The sequence below is a fragment of the Chelonia mydas genome, chromosome 11 (genome assembly GCF_015237465.2).
Source record: "Chelonia mydas isolate rCheMyd1 chromosome 11, rCheMyd1.pri.v2, whole genome shotgun sequence".
Lineage (NCBI taxonomy): Eukaryota > Metazoa > Chordata > Testudines > Cheloniidae > Chelonia > Chelonia mydas.
The window spans coordinates 58,605,585-58,632,844 of NC_051251.2; the positions used below are offsets into that span (position 1 = coordinate 58,605,585).

General features: G+C 42.8%; 1 protein-coding gene across 16 annotated transcripts in view; it reads right to left on the minus strand.

Annotated features, from left to right (window-relative positions):
• Positions 1–27,260, minus strand: part of TRAK2 (trafficking kinesin protein 2) — an 80,600-nt gene that overhangs the window by 41,493 nt on the left and 11,847 nt on the right. For 5 of the 16 annotated variants that reach the window (XM_043525673.1, XM_043525671.1, XM_043525668.1 and 2 more), the window contains 2 exons: positions 8,587–8,917; positions 6,222–6,416 (listed from right to left, as the gene is read on the minus strand). The exons of 2 other annotated variants lie outside the window; for them this stretch is intronic. In XM_043525673.1, the coding sequence (XP_043381608.1) occupies positions 6,222–6,416; positions 8,587–8,623 (232 nt within the window). In that variant the 5' untranslated portion in view covers positions 8,624–8,917. Of the gene's footprint in view, positions 1–3,419; positions 3,457–6,221; positions 6,417–8,586; positions 8,918–14,858; positions 14,979–15,270; positions 15,432–19,907; positions 20,037–27,260 lie in introns of those variants that run through there. 9 more of the 16 variants (XM_043525670.1, XM_043525665.1, XM_037912471.2 and 6 more) reach the window with 5 other exon arrangements.

Consider the following 27,260-nt stretch of genomic DNA (forward strand, 5'->3'; position numbering starts at 1 on the left):
AAAAAATTAATCGCACTGTTAAACAATAGAATACCAATTGAAATTTATTAAATATTTTTGGATGTTTTTCTACATTTTCAAATATATTGATTTCTATTACAACACAGAATACAAAGTGTACAGTGCTCACTTTATATCATTTTTTATTACAAATATTTGCACTGTAAAATAAAATACTATTTTTCAATTCACTTCATGCAAGTACTGTAGCACAATCTCTTTATTGTGAAAGTGTAACTTACAAATGTAGATTTTTTTTTTTTACATAACTGCACTCAAAAACAAAACAATGCAAAACTTTGGAGTCAACAAGTCCACTCAGTCCTAATTCTTGTTCAGCCAATCACTAAGACAAACAAGTTTGCTTACATTTATGGAAGATAATGCTGCCTGCTTCTTATTTACAATGTCACCTAAAAGCGAGAACAGGCATTCGCATGACACTTTTATAGCAGGCGTTGCAAGGTATTTACTTGCCAGATATGCTAAATGTTCATGTGCCCCTTCATGCTTTGCCACCATTCCAGAGGATATGCTTCCATGCTGATGATGCTCGTTTAAAAAAAAAAAAAGAAAAAGCATTCATTCAATTTGTGACTGAACTCCTTGGGGGGAAATTGTATGTCTCCTGCTCTGTTTTACCTGCATTCTGCCATATATTTCATTTTATAGCATTCTTGGATGATGACCCAGCAGATGTTCGTTTTAAGAACACTTTCACAGCAGATTTGACAAAACGCAAAGAAGGCACCAATGTGAGATTTCTAAAAATAGCTACAGCACTTGACTCAAGGTTTAAGAATCTAAAGTGTTGCCCAAAATCTGAGAGGGACGAGGTGTGGAGCATGCTTTCAGAAATCTTAAAAGAGCAACACTCCAATGCGGGAACTACAGTACCTGAACCACCAAAAAAGAAAATCAACCTTCTGCTGGGGCATCTGACTCAGATGATGAAAATGAATATGCGTCGGTCCACTCAGCTTTGGATTGTTATCGAGCAGAACCCATCATCAGCACAGATGCACGTCCTCTGGAATGGTGGTTGAAGCTTGAAGGGACATATGAATCTTTAGCACATCTGGCATGTAAATATCTTGCGACGCCAGCTACAACACTGCCATGCGAATGTCTTTTTTCACTTTCAGGTGACATGGTAAACAAGAAGAGGGCAGCATTATCTCCTGGAAATTGTAACCAAACTTGTCTGAGTGATTGGCTGAAGTAGGACTGAGTGGCTCTGTAGGCTCTAAAGCAGGGGTGGGCAAACTTTTTGGCCCGAGGGCCACATCTGGGTATGGAAATTGTATGGCGGGCCATGAATGCTCACAAAATCGGGGTTAGAGTGCACGAGGGGGCGAGGGCTCTGGCTGGGGCTGGGGATGAGAGGTTTGGGGTGTAAGAGGGTGCTCCAGACTGGGACTGAGGGGTTTGGAGTGTGGGAGGGGGCTGGGGTAGGAGATCGGGGCATGGGAGGAGCTCAGGGGTGCAGGCTCCAGGCGGCACTTACCTCAAGCAGCTCCCGGAAGCAGACACTTGTCTCCCCTCCGGCTCCTAGGTGGAGCCGCAGCCAGGCAGCTCTGCATGTGGACCCGTCCGCAGGTGCCGCCCATGCAGCTCCCACTGGCCGCAGTTCCTGGCCAATGGGAGCTGCAGGGGCGACACTTGGGGCGGGGGCAGCGTGCAGAACCCCCTGGCTGCTCCTATGGGTAGGAGCAGTAGGGGGACGTGACGCTGCTTCCGGGAGCTGTGCAGAGCCGTGGCATGTGTGCATGGAGCAGCCCCCGACCCCGCTCCCTGGCTGGAGCACGGGAGCGGGGCAAGCCCCAGACCCCACTCCCCAGAGGGAGCTCGAGGGCCAGATTAAATCGGCTGGTGGACCGGATGTGGCCCGCGGGCCATAGTTTGCCCACCCTTGCTCTAATGTTTTAGATTGTTTTGTTTTTGAATGCAGTTATTTTTTGTACATAATTCTACATTTGTAAGTTCAACTTTCATGATAAAGAGATTGCACTACAGTACTTGTATTAGGTGAATTGAAGAATACTATTTCTTTTGTTTTTTACAGTGAAAACATTTGTAATCAAAATAAATATAAAGTGAGCACTGTACACTTTGTATTCTGTGTTGTAATTGAAATCAATGTATTTGAAAATGTAGAAAATATCCAAAATATTTAAATAAATGGTATTCTATAATTGTTTACTCGCACGATTAATCACAATTAATTTTACAGCCCTAATGAGAACATAACCAATTGATAGTCACTGAATTTGTCTGCCTTTCCAGCATGTGAAATGATCAATGCTGATCGGATTCTTACTGCAGTTAAAAGATATTTGCCATTTGCAGGGAATCTTTTATGACAAAGAATCCCAAAGCACTTCACATGTGAGTCCAGTCCTGCAAGATACTAAGCACCCTTACTTCTGAACAACAAATAGGAAAAGAGGTTGTTCAGTATCTGATATCATCAGGCCCTACACAAACAAAGCAGCAGTGAAATGCAGCCACCTCTGAGGTGGAGGGTGGCAATGAACTGGCATTCAATAAACTACTACACAACATGCCAAGAATGGACATTTTTGCAGAAGGCATTGGGGCACACCCTTACTCTTACAAAAATGGCCACAGGATCATTAAGGTTCACATAGAGTAGATAGCAACTTTGTTTTCATTTGAAAGACTTTAACCCCTGGAACTCCCTGGTAGCCAGTTTTTCTATTTCAGAGGTGTAAAGCTCCAGGACAACGCTGTGATTTACACCTGTGGGTCTAGGGAGCCTATGCCTACCTACAGTGCTTAGACACTGTTACCCTGCAGAAGAAATATCAGTTTTTTCAACTCTAGCTGAGATGGGGGGGAAATGAAACACAGCAGTATAACTTTACCCAAAGCATGAACTATCATTCTATGGCTTCAGCATTTTGGAATCTCATTAAGAATATTTCAGGTTAATACCTTCATCAACTGACTGCTGAGGATTTGTGACTTAAAAGGTTCAGTAAAACCTCAGTTTCTCTCTCTATAATAAGCTCAAGTTATGGGGTAGTAGCCACTGTCAACAGTGAATTTAATTTTTATGTTCCAACTACTTTGCTGCTTACTTGAAAGCCTATTAAGTCTAAATGTATAAAGTGCTTCCATTTCAGTTTATCTAGTAATTTATTTGTAAAAGATGGTATTATGATATCAAACCTTGACTTTTAAATGTTCTCAATTAAGGTTAAATTGTTAAAGCTAAGAATGCACTCAACTGAAGTTAGTTTTCAGGTGCAAGCCTCTAGGTAGATTAGAGACAATTTAACTTAGTAGAGGACACTTTGAACGATAGAACCAAACTTTATTTAAGGGAAAAATGATTAGTTAAGCAAAACAGGCATACAATTAACCATTTACACTGATGCAACAATTATACTCACATTCAAAGATGGAATGGTACATCATTGGGTGATCAGACCATTGACAATAGAATGAAGTATAGCCTTATAATCCTGTAACCTAACGGTACCTTTTCGTGTTAATTTGCGCTCTCCACAATTTAGCAAGGCTACTCCCGTTATATTTCATTTTAATACTAATTAACACTAAACCTAACTATCATAATACCTATATTTAGTGCACTACCAAATTCACAGTCCATTTTGGTCAATTTCACAGTCTTAGGATTTTTAAAATAATAAATGTCATGATTTCAGCTATTAAAATCTGAAATTTCATGGTGTTGTAATTGTAAGGGTCTTGACCCACAAAGGAGTTGTGTGGGTGGGTGAGGTGTTGCCAGGTTATTGTAGGGGGGTTGTGGTACTGCTACCTTTACTTCTGTGCTGCTGCTGGCGGCGGCGCTGCCTTCAGTGCTGGGTGCCCAACCAACAGCCGCCGCTCTCAGGCCTCCCAACTCTGAAGGCAGTGCAGAAGTAAGGGCAGCAATATCGTGACACCCCCCTAAAATAACCTTGTGACCCCCCCTGCAACTCCCTTTTGGGTCGGGACCCCCGTTTGAGATACACTGGTCTTCCCCCGTGAAATCTGTATAGTATAGGGTAAAAGCACATAAAAGACCAGATTTCACGGGGGGAGACCAGATTTCATGGTCCTTGATGTGTTTTTCATGGTTGTGAACTTGGGAAGGCCCTAACTATACTCTAATTTCCACCACCTTTTCATTGGCTCTTTACATTACACATAATTTAAATTAACATCTGCACCAATATCCTTCCATGCTATCAGTACAGATAGCATTTTAATAAAATATTCAAAATTCTCTAAACACTCGTTAAAAACTCTGCTAGAACCAGTTATAATCAGAAACACAGCCACAACGTAAGCCTGGGTCATTTCCTCGCTAAATTAAATTTTCCTATCTTACTGTCTCCAACTTATCGCTAACTTTTACTTAAACTAACAAACTCAGTTTCCCATACTCCTCTATATAGTACATAGCCTAACTTAACCAAAACCTAATTTCTACTTATTTCTCAACCTAACACATCCTATAGGATACAAATGTTTTATGTAATAAAAGTTCTCTAAAAATGTTTTCCCTGACAGTGAACATGACAATATATTTATACAGTGAACATTAAAGTGTACATTAATTTGAAAAGGACACCACACCAAGATGATTAAGGCTAAAAATTAGCTTTGGTAAGAACAAGGTTTTACCAAACTAAAGCAGAAATATTGTAACTATACTTTTGTTTCAAATTTCAATGGAAACAGTGATTTGGATTTAAATGTTGCCTTATAGTGATTGCAATCCAAAATATCTCAGGTCAGAGCTATTACACAAGAATCAAAGTCAAACTGCCTACATACAAAAGTAAAACTGACTAATCTGTTTTCATTAGCCAATCTGAGAGAAATGCTCAGAGCAATACCAAGCATTAGTGTTTTTGGGCTTTTTAATAAAATTAGGTTTCCCTAATCTTAAGATGTTAATGATCACAGGTAAAGATTTTTTTAAATATGAGTTTTAATTTGACAGCATCTCTTTAGTTATATTGGCTGATCCAATTGCTTTATAACAATAACAGTTCACTATTTTTTTTAAACAAGTAAAACTTCTTTATTAAGAAGAAAAGGTGGGTTTTAGGTTGTTCTTATCTCATCTCTTCACATTTGTGTTTACATAGTGTGACAGGGTCGGGCCAGATGACTATAGGAGAGTAATAGAAGGCAGATATATTAGCCCCAGGTTAAGTAGGTCCCTTTTCCCCGGGTAAGGTAACAGGGAAGGTTCCAGAACAATCAGGAACCTTCTGGAAACAATTAAGACAGACAGGTTGATTAGAACACCTGCAGCCAATCAAGAAGCTGCTAGAATCAATTAAGGCAGGCTAATCAGGGCACCTGGGTTTAAAAAGGAGCTCTCTTCAGTTTTTGGTGCGCGTGTGAGGAGCTGGGAGCAAGAGGCACTAGGAGCTGAGAGTGAGAACATGTACTGTTGGAGGACTGAGGATGACAAGCATTATCAGACACCAGGAGGAAGGTCCTATGGTGAGGATAAAGAAGGTGTTGGGAGGAGGCCATGGGGAAGCAGCTCAGGGAGTTGTAGCTGTTGCACAGCTGTTCCAGGAGGCACTCTAGACAGCTGCATTCCACAGGGCCTGGGCTGGGACCTGGAGTAGAGGGTGGGCCTGGGTTCCCCCCAAACCTCCCAACTCCTGGTCCGACACAGGAGGAGTTGACCTGGACCATGGGTTCATGAAAATGGCCAAACTGAGGGCTGCCGTGAATTTCCGAGATGAGCAAGTCCACCAATAAGCGCAAGACCCACCAAGGTAGAGGAGGAACTTTGTCACAATAGCCATATATTTTAAAACAAAAATGATCAGAAAACAAGTTATAACTGGGACAAATTATGCATGACACTGAGCAATACCTGGTATATTCCAGGTTTCCAGTCATCATACTTAGGGAACCACATGCACTAACACTGTTTCTGCTCCCAATTTCTCCATGAAGCCCAAAGGACTTCAACTGCAATAAAACAGGACTATACCTATGACCCACAGAGCATTACAGCAAGACCCTTTACTGCTTGCGCACAGACTCTAGCTGCTTGGAACAGTAAATTAGAAACATTTCCCTGTGAACAGAGCTTTTTGCTTTGCCTGTGTTCACAATGCTTTGAATCTTTCAGTAATAGAGTACTTTTTAGTCACTTTAATGACTTCATTTCACATGATGCAAAGATCTCCATGATGACCAGAAATACTCACTCATATAACGGAAGGTCTCCTCAGCAAGGACAGGAGAGATGGTTTGGGGGACATGGCTATAGCAGGATGGGTCCTGGAGCCAGTCTTGGTTGTCATACGGATACAGAGTATCCGCTCGTAGCTTATACTGTGGTAGCTGTTCTTCCAGCATGTTCACCAATTCTACTTCAGGACAGTCCTCACTGGAGCAGCCATCTGAAGATGAACATGTGCCATGAAACCAAAGCACGCACATTACTATTAAATCTGCTATTTTAAAAACCCACGGGTTTGAAAAGAATTGTTCTACATAAGAGGGATTACACAAGGATATTTCACTTTGACCAGCAAATGAATTTGCACTAGTAGTATGATTTTTTTAATATTAGTATTTGCAAAATCCTTATTCTCCTTAATTGATCCCTTTACTTCTAGTGAATCTAGCAGACTTGCTCATTCTCATAGGCTTCCTGGCTCTGACACATTTAAGTGTTATTATTTGTTTTTAAGTCTCGCTATTAGCTCTCAAAGTCCATCACAGCTCTCCTAACTTCCATGTTACATTTTACGTGCTTTAGGCTGTACTACCTTCTGTAGGCTTTATTCTGCTTGCATTTCACTTTTCTGAAGGAAATCTGTTTGTCTTGAATATCCTCTTGCACCTTTCAGTTCAACCACACTTTTTTCTTGCCTTTTGGTTTCTCTCTCAGTTTAGTGACGCACATCCCTTCTGTGACACCCTAACGGTAGAATACATTTCATCTATTCAAAAACTTAGCTTTTTTTTTTTTAAACCATGAAAAATGTTATGGATTGGAGTGAACACATGGAGTGACTCCTCCTCACCCCCCAAAATGGAGGGCAGTTTCTAATTCTATCTTTGTATTCTACCAATAGCAAAATGAAAGGAAAGCACCTAGTAGTATATTACATTTAGATACGATCATTTAAAGGACTAGTACACCTAGTTCAGAGTGCCAGATGTATTTCAGCCTGAGTGCCAAATGTATTTCAAAAGGGACACAATCAACACATAGGGACAGATTGTCTGTCTTGTTCTGGTCCCTTTGCACTGTTCAAGAGAGGGGAAATGCCAGAAGCCTGCTGAGGATTCTCCCTGCCCAGGAGAGCAGGTGTCAGCTTAATTGGGTCTGACCTCTGGGCAGGGAGAATCCTCAGCAGGCTTCTGGCATTTCCCCTCTCTGTCTATATCTAACTGGTGTAAGGTCCTTTGGGGACCATACCCACTAATGCAGGGAATCAAGGAGCTGTAACTGGTTGCTGTTTTTTAGTTTTTCTTTTTCAACTCTCCTGGGTTGTCCTGTGTGGGGGAGGGCAGCCATCTTTTGCCAGGCACTAGCTTGGACTGAGGCACAGGCAACCAAGTTCCTATCCTGCTCCTCCTAGGGTTCTCACAGCCCAGCAGGGAAGCAGGCAATGGAGCAGCTTTTGCTACACTCTCTTCCCATCCCTCCAAGCAGCAGGTGGCCAGCAGCAGCAGGCAAGAGACAACAGCAGCTCAGAGTACTCCCAGGTCTTAACAGGACTTCTCCTGGAGTTACAGTGGAGGCACTGGGAGGCAGTGTTCCTGAACTCCCGCCTCCATGGTGGCAGGCCTGATTCAAACGTGTCAGTTTATAAGTCACAGGGCATACATAACTGAGGGTACACATTTTCAATTCATAATCAAATACAAGTTTTCTTCTCAGGGACAGTCTGCCTTAAGGGCCACATATTGGACACCACTCCACAGGCTGCCCACTGAAGGGCTGTATTTATACCCCACCGTGCATTCTTTATAACCCTCAAAGTTATATCAATGAACTCTGGCATTTTTGAGGCACTACCTCCTTTGGGTTACAAATATGAAAAAAAGGCACAGAATTCAGGGGAGTCTGAATAAGTTACAGCAAAGAGATCCAAGAGGAAGGAAGGAACTTGGCCGCAATTCTCCACTCACCATGAATGGGAAGGGAGAGGCAGCAGTGGCCTGGATTATGGTCAGGCTTTTTACCTGAAAATATAAAGTATTTTTACAGCTTCAACTATCACATTTGAAGCCACATCTTTCTTTTTCGGTCAATTCCCACCACTCCTTTAAAAATCACTTGGGGTCTCCAACACTCATTCATTCCATCCCTGATAAGAACAAACATTTATCTACTGGAGAAAAGTTTTATGTAGTGAGAAAAATATAATAATGGATGGTTTGGAGGGGTGGAGAATGAATTAATTTAGTTTATGAAGGATCTACTATTCTTGTTCATGTGCACCACTGGATAAGCGCTGCACACAATTTGAAGCTGAGATCAGGGTCTTCAGGCTAGCTGCACTGAAAATACTCCATGAATTTGTGGTTCAGACTAGAGCTGCCCTTCCAACTTACCAGTGATGCTCTCCGGATCGCCGTGGTCGATATTCATGAGGGTTTCTTCACTCTTCAGTTATTTAGGAATGGCATTCTGTGTTCAGGTTGTGCACGGTCCCTTTCTTGCTTTGGTTGAAGGATGACTTTGGTTTGAAGTGAGAGCCATCAAGCTACCTAGGCATTAATTACTCTGGTTTTCTTAACTCACTTCTACAGGCTGGGTTATATTCTTGGTCTCCTATTGCCTCGTCTGACACTTGATACTTCATCTGAGGTACAGATCACTAAAATTTTTATATGATATACTGTGCAAGCTTCATGTGATGGTTTCTCTTAGATCAGCCATCATCTAGAAATCAAAGACATGGAATATGTTGGATTGTAATTTATATATTACATGCAAAGAGCAGCATGAAATGAAACAAAAACAAACCAAAATTCTCTACAAAGATAGTAAATCTCAGTTTTAGTAACTCACAATTCTCATCTATTGTTGTCTACTCATTCCCCTTCCACCAATACAATATTTAATGCATGACAGGGTTGTTCACTGCTGTAGGACAGTCTCCTTTGCCCTAAAACATGGCTGCTTCAGCTAAGTAGATTTCCTGCAGCCTCATAGACAAAGGGGTTTAAATTATTTTTCAAGTACAGTAATGGTTTCTAACGGGCAGGACTAAGTCATCTCGTTAGAGAAATCAAAACAACACTCTAACAAACACAAAGCTGTATGACTCTGCTCTCTAGTAAAATTATTTTAAAGGGAATAAAATCAAGTGTGTGCCTAACAGGAAAATCACATAATGGTTCACCATAAAAATCTCACACAACTGGTTGTGCCTGCTCAGCAGCCCAGGACTAAAATAGAAGTGATGTTAGTTTAAGATTGAGGTGAAATGCTAGAACAGTTTAAGGAAGCCAAGCTTTTGCTGTCCTCTAGCCAGGACTGCTAGTTTAACATGCAAAATTACAAAAATAGTGATAGATGATAGAGTCTAACTCAAAAAGCGGGAGATAAAAAGGTCTCTGCATCCAAGATCTTTTGCTAACTTCAGCAATCTGAAATTTTATTGGAGTTGTAGATAAACTTAGATAGATTTATTTGTTAGTCTCTAAGGTGCCACAAGTACTCCTTTTCTTTTTGCGAATACAGACTAACACAGCTGCTACTCTGAAACCTAAAAAGCAAAGTCTCCCATTTTCTACCACCGATTTGACTTGCTGTCAACAGTATCATCTCCTTGGGCAGGATCAGAACAGACAATGCAGAAACTTCCTAAAGGGAGTATGCCATTTCCTCCATCTATAGAATTTGGCTGCGGACCAAGAAAGGACCTTCATCCATTAAGGTTGATTCAGACTTGTCAGCTTATGCTCTAATAAATTTGTTAATCTCTAAGATGCCACAAGTACTCCTCTTTTTTTTGCTGATACATGCCTTGTGATCTCTCCTGTTTTTAGGAAAAGAGACACAGGTATTAGCTACTTTAAAATATAATAATAATAATAAATAATATAATCCCAGTTATTATCCATTACTGCAGATATTTACTTAATAAAATCATCATCAGTTAATTTTCTAGGTAGATTTCAGAAGTGCCTATCACTTTTCAGTATTTCCATAGCTGGGATTAGTGCTGGTGTCTTATTTCATGGAGGCTGTCATTTAAATAGGTTGCAGAAGGAAGCCTAGTATCATATATAAAACACGATTTATAGAACATTCTGCAATACCAGGGGATGGACTAGACCAGTGGTTCTCAAACTGTGGGTCCGGACCCCAAAGTGCGTTGTGACCCCATTTTAATGGGGTCTCCAGGGCTGACTTAGACTTGCTGGGGCCCAGGGCCAAAGCCTGAGCCCCACTACCCAAGGCCAAAGCCCAAGCCCAAGAGCTTCCGCCCTAGGTGGTGGGGCTCAAGTTACAGGCCCCCTGCCTGGGGCTGAAGTCCTTGGGCTTAGTCTTTGGCCCCCCATCCAGGCCACTGGAGCTCAGGCTTTGGCTTTGACCCCCGCCCACACCTAGGGCGGCAGAGGTTAGGGTGGACTCAGGCTTCGGTCCCCCGTCCTGGGGTCGTGTCATAATCTTTGTTGTCAGAAGGGGGTCGCAGTGCAATTAAGTTTGAGAACCCTTGGACTAGACGATATCCATAATAGGTCTTTTGCAGCACTGATTTGATTGCTTAGCGAGCTGACTGCATTAAGGGTGTGAGACTTTAAAATGTTTTGAAAAGATATATTTTTAAAAACATGGCTGTTACATTAACTCAACAGAAATGCCACTTAAAAACCACTGAAGGTCTCAGATTTCCTGTGTACTCAAGTCATGAGGCAATTCCTTGATTTATTTCACATTAGACCATCAAGATGGCCATTTCTGAAGGACGACCCATCACTCTCACAAATCTTGGGAGACAGACCAGTCCTTGCCTACAGACAGCCCCCCAACCTGAAGCAAATACTCACCAGCAACCACACACCACACAACAGAACCACTAACCCAGGAACCTATCCTTGCAACAAAGCCCGTTGCCAACTGTGTCCACATATCTATTTAGGGGACACCATCATAGGGCCTAATCATATCAGTCACACTATCAGGGGCTCGTTCACCTGCACATCTACCAATGTGATATATGCCATCATGTGCCAGCAATGCCCCTCTGCCATGTACATTGGTCAAACTGGACAGTCTCTATGTAAAAGAATAAATGGACACAAATCAGATGTCAAGAATTATAACATTCATAAACCAGTCGGAGAACACTTCAATCTCTCTGGTCACTCGATTTCAGACCTAAAGGTCGCAATATTACAACAAAAAGACTTCAAAAACAGACCCCAACGAGAGACTGCTGAATTGGAATTAATTTGCAAACTGGATACAATTAACTTAGGCTTGAATAGAGACTTGGAGTGGATGTGTCATTACACAAAGTAAAACTATTTCCCCATGTTTATTCCCCCCCCCCCCCCACTGCTCCTCGGAAGTTCCTGTTAACTGCTGGAAATGGCCCACCTTGATTATCACTACAAAAGGTTTTCTCCCCCCTGCTCTCCTGCTGGTAATAGCTCATCTTAAATGATCACTCTCCTTACAGTGTGTACGATAACACCCATTTTTTCATGTTCTGTGTGTATATAAATCTCCCCACTGTATTTTCCATTGAATGCATCCGATGAAGTGAGCTGTAGCTCACGAAAGCTTATGCTCAAATAAATTGGTTAGTCTCTAAGGAGCCACTAGTACTCCTTTTCTTTTTGCGAATACAGACTAACACGGCTGCTACTCTGAAACATTTCTTGCCTGATTGCTAATTTTTTAAATTACATTTGAGACTAAACTTTTGACCTATTTGCATTATAAATAGATGTATTTTATATTACAATCAGTTTTGCTTGATGCATCTTTTTGCTCTATTGTATAATAGCAATTGATAGCTGTTATGGTCTCTAGAGTACAGCTTTTTTTAAGAGACCTCGACTCTTAGCTCATTTGCAAAGTGATATCCCAAGGCTTGCTCGATTCCTGCAGTTTGATCCTCCTTACTTTACTTGTTTCCATAAATCATCATCATGAATTCTGTTGGGCCGTCCCATCTCAAAAAAGATATATTGGAACTGGAAAAGGTTCAAAAAGGGGAAAAAAATGATTCGGGGTATGGAACAGCTTCCGTATGAGGAGAGATTAATAAGATTGGAACTTTTCAGTTTGGTAAAGAGATGACTAAGTGGGGGGGAGAACATGACTGAGGTCTATAAAATCATGACTGGTGCGGAGAAAGTAAATAAGGAAGTGTGTTTTACTTCTCATAACACAAAAATTAGGAGTCACCAAATGAAATTACCGACAGCAGGTTTAACACAAACAAAAGGAAGTATTTCTTCACACAACCCACAGTCAACCTGTGGAACTCTTTTCCAGAGGATGCTGTGAACTGAGAATAGGCTCAACACTGCTAGAAGCGTCACCTGAATTGCATGTTCAGTACCACAAAAAGCCAAGCTGAACTCCTACAATATGTATAACCTACTTGAAGAGACTAAGATAAAATGTTCTTTCACTAACTGAGCAACATTATTCATCAAATGGTTCAACACGGTCCACTACATTTTCACTGCTGCATGAAGTTTGACCTTTTTGATTTAAAACAAACACACCAACTTCAAACTCGCCATGGATCCTAACTCAGCTATTAGCCTGAAATACCCAAATACACAGATTTTGCAGCAAGTAGTTTACCTGCCCCTAAAAAATTCCCCAAACTTTGACCAGATCTTGTAACATTCACTTATGAGTAGTCTCATTCAACTCATTGGCACTACTCACATCACCAAGGTCTGCAAGACTGGGCCTTTTATGTGTAGTTGTCAGAGTGATCCTGCTCTAAGAGAAACTGCCAACACATCTCCCTTTGGCCCCAACTATCAACTCCCAAGCAGCGCTCATAGGTTCAAGATTATTAATAGAGACCTAAACACCGTTAGAGTTAATTTGTTCTTGCCATGAATTACTTTGTGTCCAATTAAAAGTCTGTATTTTGACTTTGAAACAAAATTATAGTAGGCTGAACACATATTGTTTACTACAACAATTTGTGACACTTTTTTTCAAAAAGCACTGATTTTTAGCAGAAAATTATTGATAGCTCTTTCAAAACTGCTGCCACGGTTAAAGCAGTGACTTCAGCTTTGGATAACAAAGCATTAACTACCTGGGCTTGTCACATGCAAGTTTATTGGAACATCAGGGGCCTGCTTTGCTCCTATTGGATAGAGGTGCCTGGGGTGAAACAGGGAGCAAACTTATTTATTTAAGCTTGCACCTGTTTGCTAATCAGAACTGCTTTAACGAGAAGAGGGAGTTGCTGGAGAGAACCGTCCAAGTTGGTATGAGTGTGGCTTCTGGGAACGTACTTGTATGTTTAATAAAAAAATAAAGCATTTGTTGAAGGTAAATTGCAAAGAAAGGGAAGGGAGAAGGGATTTGTGCCCATTTATGGCTTCTTTATTATTTAAGCCAGCCTGAAAGATTTTCCCCTCACAAGATTTTCCATTTTAGGACTATCAAGTCTAGTCTTCCCTGTGTAGGAGTTCTTTTGAATGACTCCGATGTGTAGTATCAAATCTCAAATAAAAGGGTGTTTTGAATCCTTAAAGATTCCCCTCCCTCCCCTCATCAAATAGATAAACAGGTGTTAAGAAAAGAAACAATGAATATAACAATCAAAATATAAAGCCATTTCAGTTTTCAATTAATCAAATCTCACATGCTTGGTATCAGTAATACTAATTTTTTAGTCCCCCATCAAGCTACACAAGATCTAATTGTTCCAACTTAAAAAATAATAAAAAGGAGAAAACCTTTCAAGCCTTCTTTATATAAACCAAATGTAGAAATAGTAATGAGGACATAAATCTGTTTTCCCCATTTACAAGTCACCTTACAGAAAATCCACAGGGTTTGAATTAGTTTTAGTCTCAGTACACTCCGACAGTTTGTAGTTAAATCTAAATACTTGATTTCTCCATTTTTTTGCCACCACTTTTTAGTGTTTGTTTTCCCCAATCCTACATAGCCACCATCTGCCACTACCTCCTGTAAAACAACTCCTCCCTGTGGCCTTTCTAGTTATGGAGAATACAGACACATCAAGAAATATAGGCAGCAAGAGCACCCAGGCTGCACTTACGCTTTCACAATGGGTACATATCCCTTTCATATACACTACTTTGCCCTCCTCCAGGTAACATAGACCACTACAGACCCGTTTACGCGTGAATCCGCTTAACGCACGGTAGCGCCATGCCCCCCAGTGCTACCTATTTAACATGCAAGACTTGTTAACACGCGGTACAGGAACTTGCTACGTAGTGCTACAGATTTGCTCATTAACTCACTGACATAGAAACTGACAGGAAGTACGGAGCAGAAATGTGTTATGTCTTTACCGATATTGGTAAAGATGTATCATGCACGCTTAGTCATTGTCATGCTAGAGAGATATATAATACAGTATATAGTAGTTATATAGTAATATATATACACTACATTAGAAAATTTTAACCGTAGGCCTAATATAATATATACACTAACAGCAAAAATGCTTGGATGATGAGACACATTTTCGACGACTGGTTCCACAACAGCTGTGTTCCAGCTGTTCGTAAGCATCTGCGGTCGAAGAAACTCGAAGCCAAAGCACTTTTGCTACTTGACAATTATCCAGCCCATCCTCCAGCCGAATAACTGCTATCGAGCGATGGAAAAATTCAAGTGCTATACCTACCATTCAACACCACATCAAAAATCTTTAGACCAGGGCATTATTCAGAATTTTAAAAACAATTATCGACTGGAGCTGATTTCGGTGATTGTGTCATGCACGTCTTCAGGCATTTCCGAATTCCTGAAACAGTTAAACATGAAGGAAATTATTTATTTAGTTAAAAAAGCTTGGAACAGAGTAAAACAAAAGTCCATTGAAAACTGCTGGATGAAGGCTCTCGATGATGCCTTTTCTGTCAAAGACGGCTCAGACTCAGAAAACTCCAGCAATGGCACTGATTCAGAGCCAGACTTTGAAGGATTTTTGGAAGACGACGTCCTACAAACACGCAACAGACAAAAGAGGATAAAGGTAAACTTCTCTTTCAAATGATAAAAGATTTTAGTTTGGATACGTCACCAGAAATCATTACCTAGTGGCTAGAGATGGATGAAGATTGCCCGACTTCAGAATTTCTGTCCGAGGAAGAAATATTAATGGGCTGTGAGGCTACGTCGGACCACAAAAGTGATGGCGATGATGTCATTGAAAAGGTCAAAATTTCGCTCACAGAAGCCCTTCGTGCTGTAGAAACTGTTATAAGATTTATGGAGGAGAAAAATGCGGAAAATATCGAAATCATTCATTTGCGGCGAATGACAGACTTCATAAAGAAAAAAGGTGAGAGCCAGAAAAAGCAGAAAATAATGGCGTTTTTTTCTAAGTGAATCATAGACATTTTTTCAGCATGGCCCTCTTAACCTGCGGTCCGTTAACACGAGGTTGTGATGGTTTGACTCCCAACATCCATGTGTAAACGGGTCTGTACTGCACAAGCACTGTCTAGCCAGCTGGGCTGAACGCAGCTTCTTTACTGCCATATTATGTGTAAATATACATCTAAATGCTTTGAAATCTCTAAGCAGAGTTTCCTTCCACCAAAGAGTTAGTAAAAGAGGGAAGACTTCAAACTGCAGAAACTTTTAAAAGCCAAACAAACAAGCAAACAACACAGCTTTCATTGGCTGTCAGAGTTCTGATCCATGACCCCTTCCCAGTCATGCCCCAATCGCTTCAGAAATGCTGCTAAAGGAACAAATTTAGTCTTATACCAGGCATGGTTAGTTCTAAGAACAGACCAATACAACTGCTAGTTCTGAATTCTGATAAACCCTGAAGATAGTAACAAATCCATTTAGAATTACAAGCCCATTCATAAAGTAACCCTGACATATGACTGCATAAACCAAAGTCTGTACTCCTAGCGCCTCTCCACAGTAATCCTGCATACTGTATGCTGTCTATTACACTGCAATAATGCGACAAGTTAATACGAGCATAAACAAGTGACTGTTAGATTGTTCCCCACAAAGTATCCCCCAGGAAGGAAAAAGCACAGAAAACTGATTTGTCTATGGAAGCAAATGAGCCACTGTTTGTAATACTGATTTTTGTGAGAACAGCTTATTAAAAAAAAGATTGATATGCTTTTGTTTTTAGTCTTGATTACATATGCAGCTGTCATTTAGAGCTAGCATTAGGTAAATGTATGTGACAGTGCCATCTAGAGGTCGTCACTGTGTCTCATTTTTCTTAAATGAATGAGCTCCAACCTTTGGAAACAGTCTCTGAAACCAAGCATTTATGATGTCCCTTTATCAATATCTACAATATGTGAGCTTTTTAAGGACCTTCATATTGTTTGTGAGAATCTATTTCTTACAAAAGTCGCACTGAGTACAAAATAGGCTCTGAAAAGTATTATGGAGAGATGCTAGTCATAACATTTGTAACAAACTTCAATAATTGTTTCCACATTCCCGCATGTCCTCAAGAAAATCTTGTTCAGAGGTCAAATTCCACATGTGAACTGTGGTGTGAGGAGATTTTTTTGGTCAAAATTTGAGGGGAATCTGGGAAGTTGTTTCAGCTATGGACTTTAAAAAAAAAGAAAAGAAAAAGAAACAATTCACTTTTTGAGAAAAGTTTACTTGGAAATTACAACATATTTCAAAAGCATTTTAACCTAGGAAGGTACAGAATGTTGCATTGAAGACCCCTTGATCAGTTTAATACTGATATCTGTCAAAATTATAAAAAAAAAATTGCAGTCACTTTTTACTGCTGAAATCATAGAATCATAGAGTTGGAAGGGACCTCAGGAGGTCATCTAGTCCAACCCCCTGCTCAAAGCAGGACCGATCCCTGACTAAATCATCCCAGCCAGGGCTTTGTCAAGCCTGACCTTAAAAACCTCAAAGGAAGGAGATTCCACCACCTCCCTAGGTAACGCATTCCGGTGTTTCACCACCCTAATCATGAAAAAGTTTTTCCTAATATCCAACCTAAATCTCCCCCACTGCAACTTGAGACCATTACTCCTTGTTCTGTCATCTGCTATCACTGAGAACAATCTAGATCCATCCTCTTTGGAACCCCCTTTCAGGTAGCTGAAAGCAGCTATCAAATCCCCCCTCATTCTTCTCTTCTGAAGACTAAACATCCCCAGTTCCCTCAGCCTCTCCTCATAAGTCATGTGTTCCAGTCCCCTAATCATTTTTGTTGCCCTCCGCTGGACTCTTTCCAATTTTTCCACATCCTTCTTGTAGTGTGGGGCCCAAAACTGGACACAGTACTCCAGATGAGGCCTCACCAATGTCGAACAGAGGGGAACGATCACGTCCCTTGATCTGCTGGCAATGCCCCTACTTATACATCCCAAAATGCCATTGGCCTTCTTGGCAACAAGGGCACACTGTTGACTCATATCCAGCTTCTTGTCCACTGTAACCCCTAGGTCCTTTTCTGCAGAACTGCTGCCGAGCCATTCGGTCCCTACTCTGTAGCGGTGCATTGGATTCTTCCATCCTAAGTGCAGGACGCTGCACTTGTCCTTGTTGAACCTCATCAGATTTCTTTTGGCCCAATCCTCCAATTTGTCTAGGTCCCTCTGTATCCTATCCCTACCCTCCAGCGTATCTACCACTCCCCCCAGTTTAGTGTCATCTGCAAACTTGCTGAGGGTGCAATATACACCATCCTCCAGATCATTTATGAAGATATTGAACAAAACCGGCCCCAGGACCGACCCCTGGGGCACTCCACTTGATACCGGCTGCCAACTAGACATCAAGCCATTGATCACTACCCATTGAGCCCAACAATCTAGCCAGCTTTCTATCCACCTTATAGTCCATTCATCCAGCCCATACTTCTTTAACTTGCTGGCAAGAATACTGTGGGAGACCGTGTCAAAAGCTTTGCTAAAGTCAAGGAACCACACGTCCACTGCTTTCCCTTCATCCACAGAGCCAGTTATCTCGTCATAGAAGGCAATTAGATTAGTCAGGCACGACTTGCCCTTGGTGAATCCATGCTGACTGTTCCTGATCACTTTCCTCTCCTCTAAGTGCTTCAGAATTGATTCCTTGAGGACCTGCTCCATGATTTTTCCAGGGACTGAGGTGAGGCTGACTGGCCTGTAGTTCCCAGGATCCTCCTTCTTCCCTTTTTTAAAGATGGGCACTACATTAGCCTTTTTCCAGTCATCTGGGACCTCCCCCGATCGCCATGAGTTTTCAAAGATAATGGCCAATGGCTCTGCAATCACTTCCGCCAACTCCTTTAGCACTCTCGGATGCAACGCATCCAGCCCCATGGACTTGTGCTCGTCCAGCTTTTCTAAATAGTCCCGAACCACTTCTTTCTCCACAGAGGGCTGGTCACCTTCTCCCCATGCTGTGCTGCCCAGTGCAGTAGTCTGGGAACTGACCTTGTTCGTGAAGATAGAGGCAAAAAAGCATGGAGTACATTAGCTTTTTCCACATCCTCTGTCACTAGGTTGCCTCCCTCATTCAGTAAGCGGCCCACACTTTCCTTGACTTTCTTCTTGTTGCTAACATACCTGAAGAAACCCTTCTTGTTACTCTTAACATCTCTTGCTAGCTGCAACTCCAGGTGTGATTTGGCCTCTCTGATTTCACTCCTGCAAGCCCGAGCAATATTTTTATGCTCATCCCTGGTCATTTGTCCAATCTTCCACTTCTTGTAAGCTTCTTTTTTGTATTTAAGATCAGCAAGGATTTCACTGTTAAGCCAAGCTGGTCGCCTGCCATATTTACTATTCTTTCTACACATCGGGATGGTTTGTCCCTGTAACCTCAATAAGGATTCTTTAAAATACAGCCAGCTCTCCTGGACTCCCTTCCCCCTCATGTTATTCTCCCAGGGGATCTTGCCCATCAGTTCCCTGAGGGAGTCAAAGTCTGCTTTTCTGAAGTCCAGGGTCCGTATTCTGCTGCTTTCCTTTCTTCATTGTGTCAAGATCCTGAACTCGACCATTTCATGGGCACTGCCTCCGAGGTTCCCATCCACTTTTGCTTCCCCTACTAATTCTTCCCGGTTTGTGAGCAGCAGGTCAAGAAGAGCTCTGCCCCTAGTTGGTTCCTCCAGCACTTGCACCAGGAAATTGTCCCTTACATTTTCCAAAAACTTCCTGGATTGCCTGTGCACCGCTGTATTGCTCTCCCAGCAGATATCAGGGTGATTGAAGTCTCCCATGAGAACCAGGGCCTGCGATCTAGTAACTTCTGCGAGTTGCCGGAAGAAAACCTCGTCCACCTCACCCCCCTGGTCTGGTGGTCTATAGTAGACTCCCACCACGACATCACCCTTGTTGCTCACACTTCTAAACTTAATCCAGAGACTCTCAGGTTTTTCTGCAGTTTCATACTTGAGCTCTGAGCAGTCATACTGCTCTCTTACATACAGTGCAACTCCCCCACCTTTTCTGCCATTCCTGTCCTTCCTGAACAGCTTATATCCATCCATGACAGTACTCCAGTCATGTGAGTTATCCCACCAAGTCTCTGTTATTCCAATCACATCATAATTCCTTGACTGTGCCAGGACTTCCAGTTCTCCCTGCTTGTTTCCCAGGCTTCATGTATTTGCATATAGGCACTTGAGTTAACCTGCTGATGGCCCCTCTTTCTCAGTATGAGGCAGGAGCCCTCCCCTCTCACGCACTCCTGCTCGTGACTCCTCCCGGTATCCCACTTCCCCACTTACCTCAGGGCTTTGGTCTCCTTCCCCCGGTGAACCTAGTTTAAAGCCCTCCTCACTAGGTTAGCCAGCCTGCTTGCAAAGATGCTCTTCCCTCTGTTCGTTTCCAGTCTAGAAATATGTCACTAGTAAACACTGTTTAAAATAAGCATGTCATTTAACTGAGGTCGCATGATTTTACACCCCCCCCCACCACTCTCACTTGTTTTTATAGTATTTCTTCCACTATCTGTTAAAAATCCATCCTGTACTCTCCTGCTCACCGGCTAAAACCGGGTCATGACTTGCATCTACTATTGTAACTTTCTTCTCCAGCCTTATTATTATTATTAGTATTAGGGTAACACCTAGGAGAACTAGTCATGGACCAGGACCCCTCTTTCTGAGGTGCTTTCCTACAGCTCGCCCCTACTTCCTCCAGCTTATAAACACTGCTGCTAAATTAATCATCATTCACTGCTCTAGCCATATCATCCCTCCAATTATTTCAAGTCCCTTCACTAGCTTCCTCTTTTTCTGAATCAAAGTTCTAACTCTTGTCCTCACCTTCAAACCTCCACACAGCTCGCCCCTCCCTACATTTCTACTTTCAATTCCTTTTAATACTGGCCTCACTCCTCTATTACCTTTTGTGTTTGTGTTGTGGTTTGTTCCTGCTTCCCCGCTAACCTCTCCTTACAACGTGCCAATTAATTGTCCTCTCAAATCCATTTCTTTTGTGAAGTCTATGAGAGAGAATCTTTTTACTGACTAGGTCTTCTTGACTCTGGTGTAACTAATATTTAAGGTGAAGATTTAGTCATGGGTATTTTTAGTAAAAGTTATGGACAGGTCACGGGCAATAAACAAAAATTCACAGCCTGTGACTTGTACATGACTTGTACTATAAATAACCCGTGACTAAATCTTAGCTGCTCTGGGAGGGGGTGGTGGTGTCTGGGCACAGCTGCTGCTCTGGGGGGTGGGACCACAAGGTGCCGCTGGGGTGGGTGGGTGGGTGTGTGTGTTTTGCCTCCACTGCTCCGGGAGAGGGCAGCCCGGGGCTCCACTGCTGCTCCAGGGCTGCACCCGGAACCACTGCTGCACTGGTGGCCCCTGGGGCTAGCTGCCCAGGGCTTCCTGAGCAGCAGCCGGTGTGCTGGCCCTGGGCTCAGGCAGCCCTGGGGTCAGCCTCACCTGCTGCTCCAGACGTCATGGAGATCCCAGAAAAGTCATGGAATCCGTGACAGACTCGCAGCTTTACCAATATCCTAGGCTTCTTATTTTTCTGAGTTAGATTGAGATCCTTGGGTAAGCATCCTGTCCATTGTAAAGCACTGAGTGTACTCAGTGTGTTATACTTCAGTGGAATACATACATTTGAGACACAAATGTGAAACTTTATTAAAATAAACTATTCCCAGAGGCAAAAAAAGCTGCAGTTATCATTTGTAGCCCCTAAGCAATGTTATGACTTAAGTGATAGGCTGAAATTACAACTGAAAAGCCTAATAAGGTCTTCAGGAAAGGACTTACGAGAGTCTCTGGGGGAGGATAAATAGGGAAAAGAACAGTAGCAGTCTTATAACGTGGGGAGGGAGGGTCTATTATAGACCACCAAATCAGGAAGAGGAAGTGGATAAGTCATTCTACAAGTAAGTAACAAGATTAGCTAACACACAAGCTAGTAATAATGGAGGATATTAACTTCCCTGTTATTTGTTGGAAGACTATCGCAGAAAAACATAGTATGTCCTGCAAATTCTCAGCATGTGTAGGGGACAGCTTTCTGATTCAGAAAGTTGAGAAAACAACTAGAGGGTCATCCCATTTTGGATCTCGTTTTGACCAACAGGGATGAATTAGTTGTGAACGTGAAGGTGGCTGGGAACATGTGAAGAAGTAATCATGATCTTACAAAATTCAAGATCCTACAGAAAGGAGGACATGAGAACAGTAAAACAAGAACACTGGACTTAAGAAACGTGGATTTCAACCGACTCAGAGAAATAGTAGGCAAGGTCCCATGGAAACACCCCTTAGAAGGAAAAGGGGTCAAAGGAGGCTGGTTTTTCCTAAGAGATGTAGCACTAGAGACTCAAGCTGTTCGAAAGCAGAGAAAAGATAAGAATAGCCAAAGGAGGCCACTGTGGCTGCACAAGGAGCTTTTTAGCTATCTAAAAACCAAAAGGGATACATACAGGAAATGGAAGGAGGGCATGTCACCAAGGAAGTATACATGGTGTGGCAAGGCACCTCCTTCGTCTTACCAGACTTAGCACTCCCCGCTGGCGGTGATGGGCCTAGGGTAAATCAGCCCCACTCTGGGCAGTATTAGCCTTCCCCCTTCTGTGTTCCTTTGGCCATATTGTCAGGGTAGGGCTTGGGGTTGGCCTAAGGGTTTATCCTCCAAACAAAAAGGAAACAGTCTCACAAACTCAAAACCAAAGGGGTATACCTTTCCCTGCCTCCTCGCTGGGCTAGGGTATTGTCCTATTTGCCCCATGGTGTCAGTCCTTCCCCTAGCAGACACTCAGGTTTGGATGTTTCCCCTATGGGAAGGAGCACAGCCTCTCATCCTGGAGAAGTTTATTTCCCCGCTGCCACTAGTCTGACAGCAGTTTCTCTCTAACCCCAGAGGATGGGGTTTTAAAGGTCTCAGGCAGCCCTTAACTGTATTCAGGTGTCCCTAACTGACCTGAGGTAACCCCTTCTCAGCTTGTAGGAAAAAGGGCCTTTAACATTTTAGGGCTAAAATATTGGCCTTCCAGGACACTTTCTGGCTCGGTCTTCACAGACAAGGTCAGCTTCCAGACTACTGCACTGGGCAGCACAGTATAGGGAGGAGCAGAGCAGCCCTCAATGGTGAAAAAACTGGTTAAGGACTATTTAGAAAAGCAGGACATGCACAAGTCCATGGGGCTGCATACAATGCATCCGAGGGTCCTGAGGGAGTTGGCTGATGTGATTGCAGAGCCATTAGCCATTATCTTTGAAAACTTGTAGTGATCGGGGGAGGTGCCGCACGATTGGAAAAAGGCAAATATAGTGCTCATTTTTAAAAAAAGGGAAGAAGGAGAGTGGTCAGCCTCACCTCAGTCCCTGCAAAATCATGGAGCAGGTCCTCAAGGAATCCATTTTGAAGCAGTTAGAGGAGAGGAAGGTGATCAGGAACAGTCAACACGGATTCACCAAGAGCAAGTCATGCCTGACCAACCTGATTGCCTTCTATGATGAGATAACTGGCTCTGTGGATATGGGGAAAGCGATGGACATAATATACCTTGACTTTAGCAAAGCTTTGGATATGGTCTCCCACAGTATTCCTGACAGCAAGTTAAGAAAAGTATGGATTCGATGAATGGAGTATTAGGTGGATAGAAAGCTGGCTAAATTGTCGGGCTCAACAGGTACTGATCAATGGCTCGATGTCTAGTTGGCAGCCGGTATCAAGCGGAGTGCCCCTGGGGTTGGTCCTGGGGCTGGTTTTGTTCAACATCTTCATTAATGATGTGGATGATGGGATGGATTGCACCCTCAGCAAGTTTGTGGACAACACTAAGCTGGAGGGAGAGGTAGATACACTATAAGGTAGGGATAAGGTCCAGAGTGACCTAGACAAATTGGAGGATTAGGCCAAAAGAAACCTGATGAGGTTCAACAAGCACAAGTGCAGAGTCCCGCACTAAGGTCAGAAGAATCCCATGCACTGCTACGTTGGGGACTGACTGGCTAAGCAGCAGTTCTGCAGAAACGGACCTGAGTATTACAGTGGAAGAGAAATTGGATATGAGTCAGCAGTATGCTCCTGTTGCCAAGGATGCTATCGGCATATTGGGCTGCATTAGTAGAAGCATTGCCAGCAGATCGAGGGAAGTGATTATTCCCCTCTGTTCGGCACTGGTGAGGCCAAATCTGATGCACTGCATCCAGTTTTGGGCCTCCCACTACAGAAAAGATGCGGACAAATTGGAGAGAGACCAGCAGAGCGCAATGAAAATGATTAGGACCTGGGGCACATGACTTATGAGGAAAGGCTGAGAGTACTGGGCTTATTTAGTCTGCAGAAGAGAGGAGTGAGGGGGGATTTGATAGCAATCTTCAGCTACCTGAAGGGGTCCCAGAGAGGATAGAGTGAGGCTGTTCTCAGTGGTGGCAGATGACAGAACAAGGAGCAATGGTCTCAAGTTGCAGTGGGGGAGGTCTAGGTTGGATATTATGAAAAACTATTTCACTAGGAGTGTGGTGAAGCACTGGAATGGGTTACCTAGGGAGGTGGTGGAATCTCCTTTCTTATAGGTTTTTAAGGCCCGGCTTTACAAAGCCCTGGCTGGGATGATTTAGTTGGTGTTGGTCCTGCTTTGAGCAGGGGGTTGGACTAGATGACCTCTTGAGGTCCCTTCCAACCCTAATCTTCTATGATTCTATCCTCTTGTAGCATCCAGCCTGACTTTGCCACAATGGGAATAATGCGAGAGTGTAGGGATATGGGGCTCCTTTTCCTTGAGACCCTGCCCCCACACTGCCCCTTACCCCCAGTCCCTGCCCTCACGCTGCTTCTTCCCTGCAAGACCCCCTCCACTCCCTCCCCTCCTCTCCCCTGCTAGCCCTTGTGAGATAGCTTGCTGCTGCGGGTGCAGATACACATAAAAGACGGTTAGCGGATCACGGGTCAGATCATGGGTTGATTCTGGCAGATGAGGATCCATATTTTTGTATCCGTGCACGGCTCTACTAATTATTAGTCACGTAAGTCAGGCAGGATACTATTTTTCCAGCACTGTCTGGCTCTCTTGCAATTCTACTCCTAAAACAGCTGTTGTGACAGATCTGGAGTTGCCTCTGGCTCTGTTGCTTTGTCATATTGTGAAGAGCTGTTCTAAATGTGTTTCTTCTGTACAGCACTTTCCTTTAAATGACTAAAGAATTTTTTATATGATTGTGAAGAATAAGTTTATTTGCACATTCCCCCTCCCTTAATTAATGCCAGTGTCATAATTATAGAATGAAAGGGACTAGCTCCTTTTGCTTAGATAGTGTTTGTCTCATTAAGCAACTGGGTTTTAGAGTCAACCGTAAAACCCACACTATTTTTCTTTATACATAAGGAACAAAATCTTCAGGCTCTCTGCTGCTAATGAAACAACATATGTGCTGAAGGAGAGATAAACTATTAAAATGTGAGGTGTCTATGTTCTTCCTTGTTTTTTTGATGTATACAGGTGGCCTTAAGGGCTTTTCTCCTTATTGCTGATTTTTTCACTGTAGAAAAATCGAATGTCAAATCCGGTTTCAGTGGAAGATTCTGATGTCTCAGATACGGATTGTAAGCGCTTGCTCTCTCTGTGCTTAAAAGGGTACCATCAGTTTAACAAGTCCACGCACAACCAAAATTGTTGGAAAATTTTTTAACTACTATTGTTACCACATAAAGTGACCATAACTAAAAGATATTGAAGAAAAAGTTTCTATATGTCCAATTTATTTTGTCCATTTAACATAACTTTGTGTCTAGTCAGTTGCATTGTTTCCCCTTTATAGCCATTTTCTCTCATTTATGTAGGTCTTTCACATAAATAGGTTTGTTTTTGATTTATTAATAACATTTCTTTCTGGGAATATATGAGAAGACCTTAGACGAAGTATTTCCTAATATTTGAGTTTGGGGTTTTGAAGTTTCATGTCCCAGAGGAGTAGAAGGAACAGAAGGCACAATTAGGCAGCAGTAACCTTAAATCCTTCTTAAAAGTTTTTTAGTAAGAAAATGTTTTAAAAAGTAAAATGTGATTATAAAACAATCAAAATTAGCAGGGGGTGTGTGGAGAAGGTTTTGTGTGAGAAACTATTTTTGACTTGTTTTTGTTTTTTAATATTGACATATGCCTGTAATTGAAGGACTAGAGATTCTGACTCTATAAACAAAGATATTTTCTCAAGTGTTATCACCTATTCAACCACAAAAATGAAAAAGAAAGAATTTTGGGGGACAATCCTGTGAACACTCATATACATGTAATAACTTTACTCTCATGAGTATTTCAAATGAAGTCCCAGAGACTATGAGATCAATGGGACTATGCAAGTACATGAAGTTAAGCAGGCATGTAAATATCTGGAGGATCAGGGCCTTAAACAGTATCATGGCCAAGGGTTGTTTCTTATAATACAATAGATAATGCTGATACAATCAAAGTACACGATGATCAGATGGAGGAGAAATGGGTAGAGAGAAGAAAGTACCACTGGATTCCTTCAAACACCCCTAAGAGAAATGCAACAAGTCACTAGTTACAAATAGTTAAATTCTATAATGTAATACTACAGATAAAGCAGAAGGAAATGATAAACCAAAATAGTCCTATAATTGTCTGGAATTATCAGTAAGTGAGTTGGTCATAGTATGACAAAGATACATTTCTCAGGACCACATGGCAAAGGCTTGATTCAATTTCCTCTTCAATGAGTTAGGACAACTTGACTCAGAATCGCTAGCAAAATCAGTGTTGATGGAAACTCTTTCAGAGAGGCTAGGTCTACCCTAGCACTTTAGTTGGTAAAACTTTTGTCGGTCAGAGGTGTGAAAAAACCACACACCCCGACTGACATAAGTTACAGCAACAGAAGGGCCGGTATGGACAACGCTAGGTCAGTGGGAGACACTCTCCCGCTGACATAGCTACCACCGCTCGTTAGGGGTGGTTTAATTATTACTTCTGGGGGAATAATGCACCACTGCACATGCGCAGAATTCACATCCCCCCCCAGATTTCTTTGCTTCCCCACAGAAAAATGACTCTCTGATGGGGAAGCAAAGGGAAGCCACAAGAGCAGTCATGCGACCCTCCCCAGCAGTACGTTTTGGGTGCCCAGGACAGCTGGCAGAGAGTTAAATCACTGTGGGGCTGTGGGTGGGGCTGGGGAAGACCTGGCTGGTGGCTCCTACCCTGTGCTGGGCTCAGCTGCTAGTCCTGGCTGGGCTGAGGAGGGCTGGGCTGAGGAGGGCAGGACTTCCTTTTCCCCGCACAGCATCTGTGGCCAGGTCAGACCTACCCCCAGATTTCTCCTCAAGCTGCAGGAAGCTCTGCAAACTCCCCACCCATCGCTCCTAAGCTGCAGGGATCACTGTATGGGGGAGCTGCTCCCCCATCCACGCGACCCCCGTGCATCCAGATCCCCTCATACTCAGACCCTCCCGCCAAGCCTCATCCACACACACACACACACACACAACCCCCCCCACCCCCCGCCAAGCCCCACTCCTCCTGCACCTGGACCACCCCAACAAACCACCTGCACCTGGGTCCCCACTCCACCGAGCCCCTGACAGCTGCACCTAGATCCCCACCCCACTGAACACAAGTCCCCCAGCATCTGGACCCC